The sequence below is a fragment of the Alosa sapidissima genome, chromosome 2, assembly GCF_018492685.1.
Source record: "Alosa sapidissima isolate fAloSap1 chromosome 2, fAloSap1.pri, whole genome shotgun sequence".
NCBI classification, from domain to species: Eukaryota; Metazoa; Chordata; class Actinopteri; order Clupeiformes; family Clupeidae; genus Alosa; species Alosa sapidissima.
In genome coordinates, this window is record NC_055958.1 from 13,956,309 (window position 1) to 13,979,360 (window position 23,052).

General features: G+C 40.4%; 1 protein-coding gene across 1 annotated transcript; it reads left to right on the top strand.

Annotated features, from left to right (window-relative positions):
- The first annotated feature begins 7,053 nt into the window (after positions 1–7,053).
- LOC121695442 lies at positions 7,054–9,424 on the top strand. Its single transcript, XM_042076299.1, has 3 exons — positions 7,054–7,147; positions 7,696–7,737; positions 7,819–9,424. The coding sequence occupies exon 3, from the start codon at positions 7,909–7,911 to the stop codon at positions 8,983–8,985; it is 1,077 nt and encodes a 358-aa protein (XP_041932233.1). The 5' UTR covers positions 7,054–7,147; positions 7,696–7,737; positions 7,819–7,908; the 3' UTR covers positions 8,986–9,424.
- Positions 9,425–23,052: the final 13,628 nt, after the last annotated feature.

The window sequence follows — 23,052 nt, forward strand, 5'->3', positions numbered from 1 at the left end:
AGGCTATATATAACATTTATTTTATATTTGGCCTGCTATGAAATCATGTATTGAACAATTTAAATTTAAGCACAGCTCATCTTTAAGAAACTCAAATAGCCTAGATGCATGCTTAGCATTTTGTGATCAGGCTACTTTCATAAACTCTTAGTCAGCTGTCCTCTGATTTACCAATATCTAGGCGATATTTGTAACATTTATTTTGTATTTGGCCCGTTATGAAATCGTGTGGAACAATTTAAACACATTGTAAAACTTAAAGCCCAAATTTGGAGACATCAATGCATGTCGAAATTTACTGCAAATTCAAAACTGGATTACTCTGGAACGGCTAACTGTACAGGGGACTGCTTTACACCTTTATGTTCGGTAAGGTCTGCTGTTTATTCTGATATGTGGTTTGTCATGTGTTAAAAGAAGGGTTCGTAAAGTATTCCACCGAGATGAATGGGTAGGGAGATCATGGACGCAAAACCTTCAGTAGAATGTATGATTAAATTGAATTATATTATTTACTTTTCTCGCGAACCGTTCAACACAGCAATTATCGGCTAACATCGTTTAAAAGCTGAGAAAAAGCTCTTTCATGTGACATCACTTGTGATGTCTGTGTGATGAATAGGCTACTTCGCGAGTAGTTCAACTGAGAAGAATGGGTGAATTTGGACGCACTTTCTTGCGATGTCACTTTCTCCACTGCGTAAAAGACTAAATGAATTTGCGCTGTGAATGCTAAGATTATTTTGACAGGCCGCAGGATAAATAAAAATCGCTATTAGTAGGACACAAAGCAGAATATTGAAAGAAGGGGGCACCAAGGCCACCGTGGCCTGTAAACCTATGATTTTCAAAGGGGCTTCACGGCCAACGCAAGGGGCTACCACGGCCGTCGTGAAATTCCTACCCTGCCAGTGACAGAATAACGTATTAAGCATAATATTAAACTCACCGTTCTGTATCCGTCGTCTTCTTCTGTCCCCACAATAACTTTTCATTTGAGACTTTTTCGTCTGACTCTGTTTTTTCTGACAGCGTTTTTTCTGAGACCTGATTTTCTGAGACCTGACTCCACTTTTTCTGAGGCAGTTTGGTTTGAAGCAGTTTTATCTGAGGATGACAGAGGTTTTTCTTACGCTGAGGCAGTTTTGTCTGAAGATGACAGAAGTTTTTCTGAAGCTGAGGGAGTTTTGTCTGAAAATGACAGATGTTTTTCTGAGTCTGACACCTGAGTCTGGTTTTTCTGACGCTGAGGCAGTTTTGTCTGAAGATGACAGAAGTTTTTCTGACGCTGATACAGTTTTGTCTGAAGATGACAGAGGTTTTTCTGACGCTGAGGCTGTTTTGTCTGAAGATGACCGATGTTTTTCTGAGTCTGACACCTGAGTCTGAGGATGTCCTAAAATGAACACCGTACACATGGTAAAACACAATTTGCAGATCTCACTTAAACTTTTCAGCAAAACTCTAAACACATTATCATTCTCAAAACACATTCTGCCCTCTAATGCACATGCATCCATACTGGTAAACACAAGTGGCAACAATTCAATACAAATAGAGCACACATGTCATTGATTAAACACAACCACTCAAAATTGATTTAACTTGTTTCAAATTATGTAACACAACCAATATAAGCCAGTTCAGAGAGCAAACAAGTTGCCTCAGGAGGGAAAATATTGCTTGTGATGTCAAAGTGCTCTGGCCTGACCCAGCCCAAAGACAAGAAGAAGCACATTGATCACATATTTAGTCCTTTGATTGTTGACCCTTTTATTGTATACTGTAGTACAGTGCATTGTAGGCTGTATATTGTCCAATAAACAGATTGTATGGCCCTGAACATTGTGCTTTCCATTTGTTTACAGTACAGACTGCTTACAGTAATAGATTTTGACTGGTTGCAGGTTCATTCAAGAATTACAGTATCACAGAGATAAAGGACAAGTTTGTGAGATGCAGGGTACAGTATACTGTAAAATGAATTTCCCCTTGGGGATCAATAAAGTATCTATCTATCTATCTATCTATCTATCTATCTATCTATCTATCTAAATAGGGGTACAAGGAGGAGGAAGAACAAAAAATGGCAAAGAGCAAAGCAAAGTAGTGATTTCTGATCAATTTTGAACTACTACTGTATGATATAACTTATTTTCGTTCATCAAAAGACAATGACGAAAAAATATGAAATTTGTTTTGAGATTACAGTAAAAATGTACTCCCTATCTAAATGTACTCCTTAACTATATGTTTTGAACAATGTGTTTTCTATTTTTTGGTGTATTGTTTACTGACTGCTTGATAGAATATATAATTTTGATCACTTAAGATTTGAGAGCAGTGTTTGGTTTTGAGCACTGGTAAATCTGTTTTGAGGCGAAAGTTTGATGAGCACAGGGAAAACTATTCTGAGGCGAAAGTTTGATTTTGCAAGAGGAGTGTCAGGATCCTCACCTGGACTTTGGTTTTTGTCTCCCCCTACCTGTCAATGTGATGACAATTCTTTGTTTTGTTTTGATCTAGCCATGTTATCATGTGCCCTATAGCTATCATGTGCCCAATGTCACGCCCATAACCTTATTTGGGCAACTTCCTGTCTTTGTTCCTTTCCCTCCATTTTGTCTGTTCACCTGTTCCTTATTGTGTCAATCAGTTGGGTATTTAAACCCTGCCTTTTTAGTTTAGTTTATCAGATCGTCACAGTTTATGCTGTTACCTGACTTACTTGTGAGTAAAAGACTAACTTTTCTACCAGTTCTGGACCCTGCCTAGTGATGGGTAAATGAAGCCTCGAGCGCTACTCGGCACATTTCAAGAGCACCTGGCTGCAGACCTATGGGGAGTGGAGCTCCACTCCAGAACGGAAATACGTCACCTCCACTGTCTATGACGCACCTCCACTCCGCCCCTACAGTGGTGGCTGCCTGGCCGCGCTTTTTAAAATGTGTGCACATCTTGGAGGAGCTACGTGAAAGAAGATATCTCTTGAGAGACTTGTACAACTTATACATATGTAAGTTTGTAATGTTTTGATAATAAAGGAGTTAAAGATATAGCACGACGTCTGTTTTTTCATGTCAGTAAGTCAGCAGGTTATAGTAGTCTTACTCGCTAGCTGCTAATGTAGCTAGTAGCTCTAATAGGTGACTTAGGCTTACTTTATGCGTTTATTTTCTTCCTAACCCTCATTTCTCTCCCCAGATACAGACCAGAATAAACGTCATTCTCTGATAGTATATGTCTGTGATTGGTGGGTAAAGTGGCATTCTATGCCAATCTGATACTATTGGATACTCTCTAAGAGAGTCTCTTGATACCAACTGCTACAGTGTATTTTCTCCCCAGAAACAAGCACATTTTGTAGATTAAGTGATGGTAATTGGTTTTTTTAATGATGTCGTCACCAATGCATGATAACTTTAGGTGACTTGTACTGTCAAATTGTCAGTCTGTGGTAAATTGATGAAGGTGAAGACCGTTTATCTAGAGACCGCAGTGCGACCCTATTCAAGGTAAGTACCCTCTATTGTAGCAAACATGGGGAAAGCCTTCAGATGAGTTACCCTCCTTGTTAGCCTTCAGATGTAGGCCTAGAGGTAAAATTAATTGATATTGACTTTTGGTAGTTGAGTTTACATGGCTCTAAAGGGTCGATTAATTCATGGTGCAGCATAGCTGCTATAGTAGATGGAGACGTCCTGCGTGTCGTTCGTCTAAGCAGTTGATAGACTTTTGTCTCTATTGTCTGGTTTGGTGTAGGCTACAGTAATTAAGTATGTCTTTTTCTAACTTAAATTAGTAACGTTAACGTTACTTGATGATGGTGCGCCTTTTAGCTGAAACCGATTAAATTGCCAATTTACGTGCGCTCAGAGGTGAGACGAAAGCTGCTCAAGCGCTCAATAGCCTAATAGAGACACCTTACTAACACCTGTTAATATGTGTGTTTAAGTTAACAAATTACATATAAAATGAGAGAGGGCAAGTGAATGTGCACTCACTTTCCGATGTTGAAGCGTTAATTGTGGCGCTGATTTTGGCACTAGAGATTTTCGTTAACGTTATGCGTTGCTGTCAGTCTGAGGTAAATTGATGGAGGAAGAGAGGAGGCTGCCACTCGGGGCTTGTCAGTGAATTGACGCAGCAAGATAGGTTAAGTGCCCGAAATGGAAATAGTACTACATATGTGGTGGTGATAGTTGTTGAGTTCACATGAATCTTATCTGTTGATTATTTTATGGTGATGAAATAACGAATTACTTCGATTAAGCATAGGCTTAGTGCGTAGTGTAGCATAGTTTGTTGAGCGTGAAGACCTCATTTCGTTTTTCTTAATAGTAAATAAATAAATAATAAATATTGTTAATAATGCTGTCTAAATAATGTTGTTTGTATTGTCTGGTTTGATGGAAGAGGATACAGTAGTGCTATTCAAGTAGATTTTCTAACTCTAACCCTAATAGTTGATGTTGGTGCACCGTAGCGTTCGGAGGCAAGATGAGCGCTACAGTATGCTCAAGCGCTCGATATGATAAATAGAGAGAGAGAAAAAACGGCTGTCGTTGGTTAAGATGTAGGTAACAGTATTCAAATAGATTTGCTAACTTTAGGTAGTGATGTAGTGGAGGCTAAACGCAGTTTATCCACCTCAGACATTTCAGAAGTAGAGTTTATCCTCTTACTAGAGTTTATCCACCTCTCAAAGTAGTTTATTCAACAAGTGCAACTTTTAACATAAAAAAAAACCACACTGTATGATCCACATTCACAATATATTTAATACCACTGGTATTGTTAAAAACATGATGGTGGCACTAGTCAGTGCATCAAGTTTACTCTGCTGTTTGTTTTACCTTGGCGCATGCCTCTGTCATGGTCAGGCTTACCCACACACTGCAACATTTGTTAATTCTTTAGGGCAGTACAGGCACATGCCTTACTCACGCAACACATAAGTTGTTGTATGGTATATCGCTAAACTCACAAACCACATTACTGGTTATAGTGTCAGTAGTGCATCATTTTCTCTCACTTTAGTCATGTTTCTTTTTTGGCACGTATGCCACACCCACAAGCACTGCATCACTGATTGGTGTTGTATTTTTACACTTGTGTTGTATTTTTACACTTGTATTAATTAAACTTACATATTCTACTGCTCTTCATACTATCCATTCTGCAGAATACACTTATTCTTACTACTTATAATGTTACTGTTTCTGCACTACAATAGTACTGTTGACACACTGCACATAGCTGTACATATCTGTCTATATGGTTCATACTGAATATCCATATTTATTCTATTTTTCTGTAACATATTCTGTTAATACACTACATATATTTATATTATTCTTAATACTATTATATTGTTACTGCTACTACATTGCACATATCTGTACACGTTCATAAATTGTTCATATTATAGCCATATTTGTTCTGTTCTTATAAGATAACTGCTAATACACTGCACATATTTATATCTAATTTATATTACTCTAAACCACCTTCTGTAAACCAACTGCATACTACTGTCTACACTGTGCTATATTTCTTGTTCTGCCTATGCACCACCTGTCTAAACTTTGTGTGTTACATTGCACTTTTTTGCCGTTCTGGTTAGACACAAACTGCATTTCGTTGTCTTTGTAGCCTGTGTTTTTTAAACTGTTCTTGGCACGTATGCCACACCCACTAGCACTGCATCACTGATTGGTGTTGTATTTTAGTGCGTACACACTCACTTTGACAGTTGTTTTGAACTGTTCTTTGCACATGTCATACCCACAAGCTCTGCATCAATATTTCAGGGTTGTGCAAAACACTACATCACAGGTTGACATTGCAGTAAGTGCACACTTACTAGCCTGTGTTTTTAAACTGTTCTTGGCACGTATGCCACACCCACAAGCATTGCATCACTGATTGGTGTTGTATTTTAATGCGTACACACTCACTTTGTCAGTCGTTTTGAACTGTTCTTTGCACACACATTTTATGTACACATCAAGTTTACTCTGCTGTTTGTGTTACTCACACACTGGTTGATATTGCATCACTGATTGGTGTTGTATTTTAATGCGTACACACTCACTTTGTCAGTCGTTTTGAACTGTTCTTTGCACACACATTTTATGTACACATCAAGTTTACTCTGCTGTTTGTGTTACTCACACACTGGTTGATATTGCAGTATGCACACTTACTAGCCTGTGTTTTAAAACTGTTCTTGGCACGTATGCCACACCCACAAGCACTGCATCAATATTTCAGGGTCGTGCAAAACACTACATCACAGGTTGACATTGCAGTAAGTGCATCACTGGTTGGTATTGTATTTTTAGTGCGTACACACTCACTTTGCCTGTTTTGTTCTTGGCACTTATGGCACACTCACAAACATGGTTGGTATTATATTTATACCTGTTCTTGGCACCTGTCTTACTCACACTACATGTTCTACGTGGCGACTACAAACGAGGACACAGCCCTGCAGTACACCCGTGTTGATGATCACTGCTGAGGTTGAGGTTTCAACAAACACAAATCGCTGGTTAATATTGTATTTAAGTACGTACACACTCACTTTGCCTGTGTTGTTGAACTGTTCTTGGCACATGCCATACTCACACACCGATTCACTGATAAATGTTGTCAATTGTACAATAAGTGGGGACTTACTTTCTTGTGTTTTAAAACTGTTCTTGGCACATATGCCACACTGACACACACCGCATCATAGTCAATAGTAGGCCTACAAGGTCCAGCATATACTACTACATCACTGGTTGATGTTGTATTGCTGTAAGTACACACTCACTTTCTTGTGTTGGACCGGTTCTTGGCACCTGCCATACTCATGGTCAATGTTTCAGGCTCATGCACACACAGTACAGTACATCGCTGTTCGATATTGCACTGCTGTAAGTACACACTTACTTTCCTGTGTTTTTTGACCTTATCTTGGCACATGCTGTACTCACACCACATGCTCCATGATGAAACAACAAAAGAGGACTCCGAACACAGCCCTGCAGCGCACCCATGTTGATCATCAGTGATGAGGAAGAGTGTTCACCGACCCACCTCTGGCCCACCAGCATTAAGCATTTTTCCAGCTACGCGCACGGATGGCTGTATTAAGGTCGAGTGCCATTACAAATTGAAACGGCATATTGCTCGATGTCGGCAGTAGGCCTAGTTCTACATACATGTAGGTTACACAGAACGTTGCAAATTGACATTACAGTATATCAAATTTGTGGAATTTCTGAAATTATCGTACGTGTAATTCAGATAAAATGAACGTAGGCTACGCACAAAAAACCGTGCGTACGCCACTCTTCCAGATAGCCTTCCACAAAAAGGTCACAGAAAGTGCACCTCACATATGCCTACTCCATTAAAAAAAAGCAGCCTGTAACTCACCCATTAGAAGTTCACTCTATAGAGTATACGGGCCTTCTGTTCAGCAAATAATGTAGTATGACAAAACAATTTGAACATCTGAACACTACTGAGATAGCTACAGTTTATTTAGGCTGGGTCACGAGTTTTATATCGCATCTTGAAGATATGAGCTTTCAGAAAAGATATGCTTTAGCTTATTGAATTAGATTTTGGGGTTTGGAGGTCATGCAAATGGTTGTAACATTCTCCAAATGCTTATGTGTAAGTGCTTGCATTTTTCAGTGCTAGGATTTGCAGAAATGGAGCGCATTTTTCGCTACAAAGGTATGTTGGCAGACTTTTTCGCTGTTATACAATTTTATTTGATGTTGTTGTTTTTTTTAACATAATCACTTTTTTGTGTAGACCAAATATTACACAGGTGCAGGGAACCATGTCGTCCTGCTGGTCACTACCACTGCCCTAACTGAACGTACAGTGGTACGAAGAGTAGACATGGGGAGACATTTGAACATATGCCACCCCAACCTCCGCTCTACACTGCCTGACCTCCGCTCCACACAGCCTGACCTCTGCTCCACACAGAGTGACCTCCGCTCCACACAGCCTGACCTCTGCTCCACACAGAGTGACCTCCAGTCTGCACAGCCTGACCTATGCTCTACACAGCCTGACCTCTGCTCTACACAGCCAGACCTCCGCTCCACACAGCCTGACCTCCGCTCCACACAGAGTGACCTCCAGTCTGCACAGCCTGACCTATGCTCTACACAGCCTGACCTCCAGTCTGCACAGCCTGACCTATGCTCAACACAGCCTGACCTTCGCTCCACACAGCCTGACCTCCGCTCAACACAGCGTGACCTCCAGTCTGCACAGCCTGACCTCCAGCCTCCACTGCCTGACATCCAGTCTGCACTGCCTGACCTCCAGTCCAACCTCCACCCTGCACTTGCAGACCACCCCTATTCATGTAATCATACAGCGCCCCCCAAGACGCCCCGACATGTGAAGTGCCCTCACTGCACCCTTGTTCTATACAAAAAAAATTTGGCTCTACACATACAAAGACAACATGGCCTACCAAAAGATATAACAGCAAAGTCACACCTAAAAGGTACATGTGTAGACCAAAGCAAAGGCCTGTATGCAGTCAGAAAAACGTCTTGCGGTTTTTCTGTCCCAATACATGTACAGAGAAAAACATGGGGCCAGACAAAAGTTACAAGGTGTGAGATGGAGGACTGCCGGCAATACCACCTGCTCGCCCAGCGGAGTGGCCTCACTCATAGCACCTGTCACCACATCAGGTCCATAGAGTACTGCAACACCTCTGCCACCGAGGTACCACTTCAACAGCAGGTCCTAGACAAAATGCTCTTAAGCAAATTTTTTAATGACTCCAAGGTGGCAGTGTGTAAACACAGACAAAAAGAAGCAGAGAATGCTCAGGCCCCCCTGTGTGTGTTGGTGGAACTGAGACCACTAAAACACAGAACCCCCCTCCACACACACACACACCACCACCACCACAAACACAGGCTCTTGCATAGACACGCATTCGATCTATGATGTTTTAACACTGTTTTATGCATTATCATCTATTGACCTCCCCACATAGACCTACAGTACACAAGTGTCCATTGCTGCACACAGGAGAGGCATCAAGCAAGTGAGAGCATGGTAGGCGTAGGCCTGGCATGGTAGTGCAATGTCCCTTCCACTAAAAAAAATTAATTGACTGAACTGCCTTTTAATGTTTGTTGCTCAGCTCTTCGAAGAGGCAAAAAAGGCAGCAGACTGGTTGGATGAAAACAGTGGGCTGATAAAAAATAAATATTGGCTGCCACGGGTGTTGGACATGGAGGCGGAAGAGCAGGAGGAGGTGCTGGCCAGACAGTTTGTCCAGTTGGACGTTGAAAACATGAATTTGTTCACATTTCAATTTACCACCGTCCAAGATCACGAAACATTTTCTATTCATGTACGGGACGAACTTCACATTCGGGCAATGACATAATTTGTCCAAAGATCGTTTCCAAATGAAAAATAAAAAACTCAAATAACATTGATTCTGATTCCAGTTCTACTTATCAATTCTGGTTCCTATTGATTCTTCATTTCAATTTCAAAATGTAAACTTTTGTTTTTAGATCTGTTCAAGTGTACTGTATTGCTTGTACTGTATGCTACACATCTCTCTCTCTCACACACACGCTAGGCTACTGTATTGCTTGTAGCCTACTGTATTCCTATAAATGTGCCATCTGTTCTGGTCCTGCTGTTGCCAGTGACTTTATAGGCTACTTACACCATTTACTTTTATCTACATTGTGTACATGCTCTTCGAACAACAACAGAACTACAACACACAACAGTACAATAAATCATTGCTTTTGGTATCTTTATTAAAACTACCTCAAAAGCCTAGTGGAGGAGCATGATCTTAAACAATGTTAATACGTAACGCTAATTCGTTTTCTGCATTAGTTACGATCGGTCGATGTTCAGAGGAAAAACGCGAAAAACGTAAAATTACCTAAGTTAACGGAATATCACAATACCTAATGTTCATTTATATACAATTAATTTAATTATATATATATATCAAATACACAAATAACACAAACCTGAGGTCTCACGTTATTTCAGCGACTACTTCCTTATTCAAGTGGAGGTGACGTATTTCCGTTATTGAGTGGAGCTCCACTGATAGAATTCCCCCAGAGGTCTGCAGCATAGACAGTAAAAGAAATGGACGAACAGACTCCGTCGTTTTCAATGGGAGGGCACTGAGTCAAATAGAACGATTTTTTAGTTGGTCCCCCCAGTACTGCGCAGACTCACACTTAACTTTCTTCTCACACTTCCTTCGCCTTCAAAGTCATCAAAGTTAAACATTTATTTATGTATTATTATTAATATCATCCTCACCAAGTCGTGTTAATGTTGAAGCTACCACACATGATCATCTTCAAAAACAGTCATGCTAAAACAAAACAAAAAAGTTAGCCTTGAAGCTGATCTTCTTTCCACTTTTCTGACCTACGGTCAATCCATCGAAAACCTCTGAAATGATTAGTGCCGTTTTAAAAAAAATTAGGTTTACTTTTTTTAAAATTATTATTAGGTTGCCTCTGTGTAATGCTTTACCAAAGATTGTTAAGGCGGAGCAAGATACTTCGTCGTAGTTCATGTCTATGGGCGCGAAATGGGGATCGAATCCTGTCTGCATAAAGAGGCGTGTCAATGACGTATTGACGAGCGTAAGTTGCAACCGGCCAACAGCAGCGGCAGAAATAACCGGCGCACACCTGATATAAGGTTGATTTTCTCCAGACTGGATTGCTCAAAAATGCTAAAAATGTACCTGAAATGTTCAGAAGGGTTTGAGGATCATGAAAATGTGCCCGAAATTCACATTCCTAACTCTATAGAACCAAGACCTTAGCATATGTGGTGAAATTCTGAGCTATGCCCATAGACTTCAATGGAGCAGTCGCTGCCTCTGCTCTGCATAAAGGGGGATTTTGACCCCCCCCCCCTCGTGCGATCCGGGTTCCCAGAAGTGGCTCCTGATGAAATATCTTGCTCCGCCTTAACAATCTTTGGCTTTACCTTAACATACGGTCGTGTATGCTAGGTTTTGCTTATGAGTTACCGTCATAGACAGTAAGGTGGATTGAGCTTCTTATCCAAACAATACGGTTATCTCCCTACGGCGCGAAAGAGAGATTACGTCAAAGCTAGCTTCCCTACAACCAAACAAGCTAACCATTCTTCTTAAGGGTAACCAACGTTACGGACGAGGTAGTCGAGTCTGTTTTGCCTTTGTAGTGTTTATGTAGATTACACAGAAGCTACAATATCAGCACAGGATATATGTTATATGAAGTTATGGTATTTCAAAAAAATCCTAGAATGAATGAGCTTCTATGGGAGTTAGCAGAGAGGTGGTCCCTCCAGCCTACGTCGATTCTTCTACTTCCGGGAATTCGCCTGCCCCCTTGGTCTGCAGCCAGGTCCCTCTCGCACATTTCCCTAATGTGCCGAGTAATGTGCCGAAGCTTCGAAACATGGAAGACAAGGAAAACACAGCGACATCTGGTGGTTTGCATAAATTATCGCAGCCACAGACTAGTGAAAAGAATGGCTACAACGTTCAACACAATGCCAAAGCTTCGAAATGTTCTCATTCATTACATTAAAAGTGTTTGCAATTTGGATTTCGGTTTGTCTCAATTCGTTACAATAAAATAGGATTAGGCAACTTAATCCCGTCACTCGTTATCACATGAAGATTGGTGTTTCGGTAGAAGCGTGAAATCATGTTTTATCCCAGTCAATGATCCAATCGGTCTCCCATCCACTTAACGACCGCAGTAGACACTACTTAGCTTCTGAACCAGGACGAAGTATTATCAACCTCAACACGCTATGGACGAGAGTGAAAAGCAAACGACCAGGCGCCTAATTAAACCAAACCCTATGGCCCGAAATGTTACGTTTCATGAATCAAACTTTCAATAAAAGGAAAATATTATGTCAGCCATTATTGTTAGGCCTACATAGAAATGATTAGCCTGTATTGCTTTTAAATTACATTATTGAAGTTGAGACAAGATTGCAACACAGACACGTTTTAATGTCATTGTTCTAAATGGCAAAGCTTTAGGCTAAGCCTAGGCTATTTCTTCTTTATTTCTATGTGCATGATATTATGGATTATGGACATTTTCCGGAAAGAAAATAATGTAAATTCCCAAACAGAGAAAGCATCCTATATAAAACAGGGCTACCCTATAGAAACACAAATTTTGCCTGACTCTTGCAACACAACTCATTCCGACACTAGAGCGGGTGCCCTGGTTCGCACAATTGACCGATCCCAAGCCCCGCCCCCTTTTACCATGTCACAATGAGGACGTCGGAGGACCTCGGTCAACCTCGGTCAATTTTGAATTTTATAGTGTCCATTCTGTAGCCTACAATACGCCGGTTATGTGAATGCTAATGCTTCTTTTGCGAGTAGCCTAAGTAACTAAATAACTAAAGAGCTCAAAAAGGTTCAAATATATGCCTGGGATACTTGTAGAAGTGACATCCGATATCCTGACCGTGTGAAACGTTGACAGACATAGGCCTAACTTTGCATAGGCTGCTACTTTTCAGTAAAGAAATCTGAGTGTGTACGAAAATGTTCCCTTTTTTGTGTTCATAACTACATACAAAAACATAACTAAACCTGGTTTCCACTGTTGAAACGACAACATAAGCCTACGCAAAAAATTATACCTACCTTGCAGGAACTGAACTCACACTCATACAATTGGAAGTACGCGCAAATAGGCTACACCTTCAATCACGTATCGCCTTACACACAATAAGAATACTTTCAGCTTTTAGGCATAGGCTACCTTGCCATGTTTAACTTGGGATAGAAGACTGTTCACAGAAATAAGCTAATGACCATTTTTTCAACAAACGGAATAGACTACTGCGATGCATCATTGATGGCTGAACGAGAGATAGCCAATGTCTTCTAAAGATCAAATCATGTGCCGATTGAAAACCTTGCTGTATAGGCTATGCAGTCTCGAAATCGCCAATATTAGGCCTACTACATTGCCCACATTTAAATTAAGTATAGCATAAGCGGGCACTGATCAAGTCTTGTGCAAGACAAATCACGTCTGCAAACTGCAGATATGTCGTGCGTTGTATGGAACTCGGGTAGATCTAGTGGTTTCTTTTCAATAGCCTACATTTGTATCATGTTTATTTGAACTCTTCCTTCTAAAGCAGCCATTCAAAATAATAAGTAGGCTATCGGCCTACCGAAGCGAAGCTATCTCTCCACCTCCCCAACATAAGCTGCTTAACAGGCTAGCCTCTCTCCCAAGTTGCGTGGGAACTTGGATCTGCAGCACTTGGACCCGTCTTTAATTAATCCTCGAAATATGGTTAGATTTTGTTATGGACACGTCAACACCATATGTTTGCACAGACCTGTTTATTGAATCAGTCACATCTGCAGCAAATAAGGTAAACTACCTGCTTGTGATAACGTGCTAATTTATCCTCAGTTAACATGCATCCCATTAAGATCCGTAACACCAGATTGGTTTGTCCTCAATTTGTGGTGTTCCACCTCGTTGATAACAGCAGACATTGTGAATGTGTCCATCCGAATACTGAAGGCCTTTCTGGCCTCTGTTTTTTGAATATATCAATATTACTTGACGCCCAGAAATCTAGCATACACTGTTACACTCTGCTACATGGTGCTGCGTACCCATGTTGAACCATAGACATAATATACATAGACGCCGCATCGACCGCTGCTCCCTACTAGCGCTGACGAGATTTGGAGCCGCCATCTTGGACCGGTCATCCACTCCACTCAGTGTAATCTGTTTGGCCGGTGCAATGAGCTGTCAGCACACTTAATTAATCATATCTCACTGAATACCTAACAGATTTTCACGCGTTTTTTTTTGCTGCAAAGGTCATACATGTAGCTATGATACAGGCCACATTGTTCGAAAATACAAAATACAACCAATAGTACGGTAATGTTAAATCTTACTTGTGAAAAGTAAATCCCCCGAGTATGGTCCGCCGATTTGAGCAGGAACATGCTGCACAGTGCTGTCATCTTGTGTTTTCTGCTGCAACGCAATGAGGAGTATGACCGGTCCAAGATGGCGGCCGCATTTCTTGTTTCCAGCAGCCAATGCGGCGTCTATGTATATTATGTCTATGTGTTGAACACGCGTTCTCGCACACTTTCCTGCAAACTTGTCCGACTTAGCAACAGTAACTATGGGACTGACAATGGGAGGAGGGGCTTGGGATCGGTCACATTCACAATGTCTGCTGTTATCAACGAGGTGGAACACCACAAATTGAGGACAAACCAATATGGTGTTACGGATCTTAATGGGATGCATGTTAACTGGGGATAAACAATTAACACGTTATCACAAGCAGGTAGTTTACCTTATTTGCTGCAGATGTGACTCTGATTCAATAAACAGGTCTGTGCAAACATATGGTGTTGACGTGCCATAACGAAATCTAACCATATTTCGAGGATTAATTGAAGACGGGACCAAGTGCTGCAGATCCAAGTTCCCATGCAACTTCGGAGAGTGGCTAGCCTATAGGCAGCTCATGTTGGGGAGGTGCAGAGATAGCTTCGCTTCGGTAGGCCGATAGCCTTATTATTTTGAATGGCTGCTTTAGAAGGAAGAGTTCAAATAAACATGATACAAGTGTATTGAAAAGAAACCACTAGATCTATCTGAGATTAAACCTACCACGCACGACATATCTGCATGGCAGGCAGACGCTATCAAGAGTAATTGCAGACGTGATTTGTCTTGCATAAGACTTCATCAGTGCCCGCTTAGGCTAAATGAGGGCAATGTAGTAGGCCTTTGGCGATTTCGAGACTGCATAGCCTATACAGCAAAGCATAGTTTTGAATCGGCACATGATTTGATCTTTAGAAGAGTATTGGCTATCTCTCGTTCATCCATCAATAATGCATCGCAGTAGGATATTGCGTTTGTTGAAAAAATGATCGTTAGCTTATTTCTTTGAACAGTCTTCTATCCCAAGTTAAACATGGCAAGGTAGCCTGTGCCTAAACGCTGAAAGTATTCTTGTTGTGTGTAAGGCGATTATGCGAGTATGAGTATGAGTGTGCGAGTTCAGTTCCTGCAAGGTATAATTTTTTGCGTAGGCTTATATTGTCGTTTTAACAGTGGAAACCAGGTTTAGTTATGTTTTTGTGTGTAGTTATGAACACAAATAAAGGGAACATTTTCGTACACACTCAGATTTCTTTACTGAAAAGTAGCAGCCTATCAAAGTTATGCATAGGCCTGTGTGTGGTAGCGTTTCACACGGTCAGGATATCGGATGTCACTTCTACAAGTACCCCAGGCATATATTTGAACCTTTTTGAGCTCTTTAGTTATTTAGTTACTTAGTCTACTTGCAAAAGAAGCATTATAGCATTCGCATAACCGGCGTATTGTCATACAGAATGGACACTAGAAAATTCAAAATTGACCGAGGTTGACCGAGGTCCTCCGAAGTCCTCATTGTGACATAGTAAAAAGGGGCGGGGCTTGGGATCGGTCAATTCAAAGCCTTTGAATCAGATTCCGAAGCAGTCACGTGGGTGTGTGTCCCAAACGAAGCTTCAGACGTCACACTCACAAACCGAGGCCTCGTTTGTCATCAGTCACGTGATTTTTATGGAAACGACACAAGCCTCGAACCGGGGCTTCATCTGGCACGCCCCTTTCTGCTCGACACAAGCTCCGAAGCCTCGATTCATTGGGCACATCACTAACCCTGCCTGTTTTGACCAAGCCCGCTGCCTGTTTTGGATTGTTTGCCTGAACCTGCCTGCCTGCCTGCCAACTCTGCCTGTCAACTCTGCCTGTCTCTGACCAAGTCCTCTGCCTGCCCTGTCTGGATTGTTTGCCCAAACCTCTCTGCCTACCTGCCTGTGAACTTTGCCTGTCTCCGACCAAGTCCTCTGCCTGCCCTGTCTGGATTGTTTGCCTGTACCTGACTGCCTGTCTGCCTTTGAACTCTGCCCGTTCCTGGACTGTGTTTTTGCCTGCCGATTGAATTAAAAGCTAAATAAATTGTTTCTCTGCGAGTTTGACTGGATCTGCTCTTGATTCCCAATCTGTGTTCTGACAAGTAGTCACAGGTTTTGTAAATGGTGCTTGAGATGTGGTTATGTGTTAAGGGTTTTAATGTTTTAAGAAAATGAAGCAAGGTTTCAGAAACTGAGCAATTGTTTTAGCAATTGAGAAAAACTGTGACTGTTTTCTATGTTCTTCATGTTTGTCACTCATGCTACAATCATTTTGAAATATCACACAGTGTTATCAGCGTGGCAGAAGATGATTACTCCAGTAATGGGCAAAAAACAAAAGCACACACATCACACACAAAAGCACACATCATTTTCAATTAGTTCATTCCTGTAGTCAGCATGAGTGGAGAAAATAAAAAGTAAAAGTTGCATGGATGTATGTACAGTAAGCATTGCTATTTGCTCAAAATGGGGGAGAAACTGCTTCAATGATGTGCATAAGTGATACTGTATGATATGGAGTTTGAACAAACCGTTTTGAGAATTACCATTCTGATCTGAGAAAAGTGCCAAAGCAACTGAGAAAACTGTAATTATCAACACAGAAGCAAATAATACAACAGTTGTTCTATCCCGTGGAATGCCAGATCTGATGTCATCACCATTGCAGTGGATATCATTGGACTAGTTATAATAAAGAAAATTCAACATATAATAAAAGACAGTTTTGGTAGACGGTTTCATGTTCTCTTTACACTTATATATGTTTATGTGTGTCTTGAAAGCAGTCACATGGCACTGTTCTATTGACCTGCATTGAATTGAATGTGGTACAACATGGTACCACAAAGCCAATGGCCGCTCACATTTGGCATACAAGCAAAACCTTAACTGTCATGAATCCTTTCTTTACCACATATATGTCTCTCAGATGTTCATTTTGTTTCTAGTTGACACCAGACCACATATCTCAATAGTGAAGTACTATCACTGCAGTTGAGTATGTGCTTGTGACTCCCATGCCAACAAGCCTGGCTCTTTGGCATTGCGGTCAAGCTGCAGGTTTAGTACCCCGGACACCCGGGCTCAAGGTCAGGTGGGGTGACCGCTCTTTCTTGTCACTGCATATGGTGTCAGAAGTGGGATGGTTTACCGTAAGGCCATCAGAGCAGGCTTGTGCAAAATTCCGAATTTTAGAATGGGTCTCCATTCAATTCATAAATTGGAATTAGAATTGAATTGGCTCTGCCCCACCAGAAGTTGAATTTAAATTTAAATGGGAATGGCAGGAAGTGGAATTAAATTCATGGCAATTCAAAGCAATTCCACAGTCACAACAGACAGAATGTGTTGAATCTCACATACATTCAGTTTTGGGAAGGCTACTTTGGAAATGTAATTTCTTACTGTTTTAAGTTATAAGTTGTGTGTTTGATGTGATCATATCTGACATATACTGTGAGGCTTCATTTTTAAACACTACCCTTAAATTATGTGTATGAATTTCTTTAAATTTCATTGAATTTCAATTCTACTTCCTTTAATTCAATTAATTCATTGGAATTTAGGAGTCATTCTCAATTCAATTCTGAATTTTGCACAAGCCTGCATCAGAGGCGGGCCCGATGTGTGAGCCGTATGAAAGACCCCCAGGATAGGTTGGCCCCTGTGTTATGGACCCCAGAGATGTTTGAAGCACTAGTGTGTGGGGCACCCTGGAGGCATGAGGGATGCCAGTGTGTGTGAAGCACACGGTTATGGTTCCCGAGGAGGAGGGCAGAGTGACGGAGTGCCGTCATTTGAGCATCCACTCTGACTGCCATACCATAGGGGCAGCCGTGGCCTACTGGTTAGGGCTTCGGGCTTGAAACCGAAAGATTGCCGCTTCGATCCCCGACCAGTAGGAAAAATGTGGGCGGGGGAAGTGGTTGAGCACTGCTCTCTCATACCCACATCCACGGCTGAAGTGTCCTTGAGCAAGGCACCTAACCCCTCAATGCTCCCCGAGCACCGCTGTAGCAAGGCAGCTCATTGCTCCAGGTTAGTGTGTGCTTCACCTCACTGTGTGCTCTGTGTGCTCTATGTGTTCATTAATTCACAGATGGGATAAATACAGAGACCAAATTTCTTCTATAAGTCCTTGTGCAAGTATACTTAAAAAAATAAAAATCTGATTTACATTTTACAAAAGGAAGAAAGCATGCTAGTTTATGCCACAAAGTTGTCATTTTGAACAAGAGAGGAAATATACCTGAAATTATGTAAGTAATGCAATCTTCAGTTTGTTTGGCATTTTTATTGAGTCAGAATAAATTGGACTCAGTTTAGCTGTTCCCAAGAATCGCGGAATCTGTCTCTGCAGCTCCTGTGATTCTGGATCCCAAGTCTACACACTTGGATCCTTACTGTTGTGAGAATCTGTCCAGGGTGCCATAGTACTCTGTCAATAATGTTGAGAGAATGCCTATCTTTTATGACTTTTAAGCCTCTGAGGGCTTTAACTGCTGTATAGGTTGGAGAGAACACTGCGTGGAGTGTGGGTGTGATGAGTGGAAAGGAAGGCCCTGAGAGTGGAGAGTGATATGTGAACTTATGAAGGTGAATATGAAGCACTTTCACCACCAGTCTTTCAAAGTCCCCTGACAGTGGAACAGACACACCAGAAAAAATGAGTGCAGCTGGACCAGGAGAAAGGGGAGCTAACATTCTCTGACCTTGATAACACACATCTACACACTTTCACACACACTTTCAATGAAAGAGTGTTCCATTCTTTGATATTGAGTGGGATCTCTCTTCTGAAGAGATTACCAGGAAAGATTTCAGTTGCAGTAGAGCAGCACATAAATGGATAGTTCTCTGGTGTAGAGGTGTTTGTGTCTCTGAATAACTCATATGGTCATTTATAGATTTTTGCTCACATTTCACTATTTAAAAGTGCCCTTAGAAATTAGACATCTAGTGATTACTGATAGTTGGATCATTTCTCAGAGAGGAAACTATAAAATCATCCAGATATAAATGAGTGGTGCAACATTTCCACATCCTTTGTGTGCTTTCTCTGTAGGTTTAACATGACTCATTATGCAGTGGTGTATGGTTACCAGTGGTGGAATGTAACGAAGTACAAATAAATAAATAAAACAAGTAAATTTTCCACGTATTTGTACTTTACTTAAGTAAAATTTATAGTGCATACTTTTGACTTTTACTTCGTTACATTTTACAGCAATTATCTGTACTTTTACTCCGCTACATTTCTACAACACCATCGTTCCTTTTTACGATACATTTTATGATCAGTTTTTTTTTTCTCTCTGACAAACACGTTTGTTTTACCGGGGGGTTGCTACCAAAGATTCTGGAGCGCTACGTGCATTCTTAGAAACATAAGCTTCTAGTCTAGACCAGGCAAAGCGTGAGCTTGTAGCCATCTGCATTCGGTAGGCTATATTCACCAGACCCATGGCTACACTGTACATGCAACTGTGTTCTGTGCCTTTCTCTGTCTGTTATCTGCAGCGTTAGGGCCTCCTCTCCGATGAGATTGCTATCCGCGGATCAGCGAAGTTACAGGCTATGCCCATGGTTCTGTCACACGTCTGATCATTTGCGGCACAAATGAATAGTAGACTATTAATGAACCGGTGGCCGGAAAAAACGTAACATTTTCCAGATTAGGAAATATTCCTTAATTGTGTGTGATTAAATAAAGATGCATAGCCTACAATTGGGGGGTAGTAACGTGAGCGCTCATTCAATGTCTATGCGTCTGCGCAAGTGAAACTGAACTTAATCATAAAGACACCTTTCTCAGCAACTTTTCTGTTCAATCAGCATAATTGGCATTACGATCCACCTGACGTTTCCCTTGTCTACCCCGTTAAACTTCAGGCTCTCGTGTTTTGCTGAATGATATTACTCAGCAGATCACCCTAGTAGATAACCAGAATTACAGTCTCTAGAATTGTAGGTCAGAATGTAAACTGGGCCACAGATGGTAAGCACAATTGCATTAACTTAAAACTATCTAGTCGAGTATAACCTAAAACTAGCTTAATTAAAATGCCACAGCCCATACTGATTTTTCCTTTTAGAATATATATATTAAGAGAATAAATCATTATACAAATACTTTTACTTTTAATACGTATATAAGTACATTTAAAAGCAGGTACTTTTTACTTTTACTTAAGTAGGGTTGTCATTGTGGTACTTTTACTTTTACTAAAGTAAATATTTCTCTGTGTATTTGTACTTTTACTTAAGTACTGAATTTCAGTACTTCCTCCACCACTGATGGTTACAAAGTAAACCGAGATAAACAGACTGAGGTGTAAATTCTACCACCAGTTGGCTGGGGAGTGACTATGAGTGTGGCACTAAACACAATCCCCTGCTGACTCTATCTGATTGGGCTCGTTATAATGAAATTGATATCTTTAAAGGTTTATAGTACTCTAGATCTATACAACATTTCATACAGTCATTAAAGCAGGAGAGGAGAGGGTGATTCTATGTCTGATCTGAGCTCAGACATGCATGTACTGTAGTGAAACAGTGCAAAATAGAAAGAGATCCCTATAGCACACACAAACCAGTAATATTAAATTGATGTGATTGCATTCACTGACATACAGTTGTTTTGGTGGGGAAGTATTGGAGGCACTTTGCCTGATTGTCATATGCTTAGTTTAATCTGTTTATCTTGGATTATCTGGTATTATCAGGGGAAAGAAACCACAAGAATGGTTATTATTTTTATGACTGTTATTATCATGATTATTTGTCCCTCTTGCTGCTAAGTGAGACTGAAAGGCCTCATGAATACAGTCACAGCACAGTCATGCTACCTCAGATTAACATTTGGTAACTAATACATATTTTTCATAGTGTTTCAGATAGTTCCATTTATGATGTCTGCATTCATTCTGTGTTTTTATGTTTTTTGAGCAGCTTGTATTGTTTGCATCATTTACCATGTGAAAACATAACTAACTATAATAAATGTTGATCTCATTTGGTTTCTTTGCTGGCCCTTTGCTGCAGCCTCTGTCCACTGCATAGCAACAGCCATCCTCATCATCACTTTATCATAGATCAGTTGGATCACAAACAGGGTCTGTCCTGACAGTTACATACACATGCCATCATCGTAATCATGTCACCATAGATCAGGGGTACAACATTCATACAATCAGGGTCAAAATCCCACTCAGCGTTCTGTTATTGGCACATACCCTATACATACACTAGCAAGCGTTAGTGTACACTCACTTGGAAGCCTGTGGCATATTCATGCATTTGCAATGTGTTTTATCAATTTTGAACGTTGTCAAAGTGATGTGTGTTTTTTCACAAAGAAAATATATTATGTTTTATTAAACACATAACGTAAATGGTTGCATACTCTGTACCTTTTTTACAGTTGGAAACTCTATTTATGACATTGATGACATACATACATTGATCAAACAACAAACAAAATCCAACTAGTCCGAAAAGTGAATAATCAAAGAATATAAGGTAAACAATAACTGTACATAAAGATGTGGTATGATATCCGCAAACCTGAATCAGTCCAATGATATAAGCGGAACTTTATCTTTTCTTCAATGCAACTGTTTTGTTGCTATAATCCTTAGTGTTTCCATGGTGATCAACACTGATTAATATATCAATAGGTATACATACTGGTATACCTATTAGTCAAATGTGTCAGACCTGTAGTTTCTAATTGGCAAGGTGATGCTTTAAACTGGCTACCTGTAAATATGTCACTATAGCTATTCAAAATATTTTCTCAGCTGTTGCATAGCCAACGTTTGTATTACTGTAAATTCCTGACCATTAATTGAGGTTTATACATTGATTTTGCAAAATGTCTTAAGCTATGAGGTTAATACATGGGAGTGGGCTATACATATACATTTCTTTTCTATATTCTTATTAAAGCACAATATGATTCTGATTCACGGGGCTATTGGGCACTGTGGCTAATATACGGATTCAGCTAATACTTGGCTTTTTCCCCCCGCATAAAACACTGTCTTGCCCTTTATACACAATGCTACTAATACCAGAGCTGGACAGTAACGGAGTACATTTACTTGAGTACAGTACTTGAGTACAATTTTGAGGGATCTGTACTTTACTCAAGTATCATTTTTGGGGAGTACTCATGACTTTACTGAAGTACATTTGAGAGGCAAATATTGTACTCTTTACTCCACTACATTTCTATCCATAACCGTGAGTATCCGTTACTACTTCTAAAAAAAAAGGAAAAAAGAAAAATCTCGGAAATCTTCAATTTGTTGTTTCCCTCTCAAACGTGATTGGATTGTGCAGGCGCCACTGATTGGGACAGCCTATCACCTTCAGCTTTCCGCCAAAGTCAACTCCATGGTCAGATTTAGATAAGAGACAAAACCATGGACGAAACAATGGATGAAGACGCAGCAGGTCCATCCCGTGAATGTGCCAACCTGTGGCCCCACCTCACCGGACTATTTAAATTTTCTTAATGATAGTTTTCGCTTCAAGTGTTTAAATGACAAAATAGTATTTTGTATTTAAAATACATATTTTAAATAAATGTATTAGAAATACTGCCTATCCTTGGCAACATGGTAAAAAGATGAACTTGACTTGATTTTACTTTCAATTCCTTTTACATTCTCCAAGGTATTAACATTAAAAAATTTCATAACTCCGTGTAGGACGTTTCTGTACATAAATGTAAGCACTGTGGCAGTAGTAATGCAATATTTTTTAAAAAAAATGTCGGCTACTCTTAATACTCAAGTACTTTTAAAAACAACTACTTCAGTACTTTTACTTAAGTAGACATCTGACTGTTGTACTTTTACTTGTACTTGAGTAAAATTTAGCAAAGGGTATCTGTACTTTTACTCAAGTAATGAAGTTGTGTACTCTGTCCGCCTCTGACTAATGCACAAGAAATTACTGTACTGAGCGTCAAACAAGGCCCTCACCACGTCTGTACTGTC

Excerpts from the sequence above, each read along its gene's own strand:
- LOC121695442 (XM_042076299.1), top strand. The coding sequence starts at position 7,909 with ATGGGGAGACATTTGAACATATGCCACCCCAACCTCCGCTCTACACTG.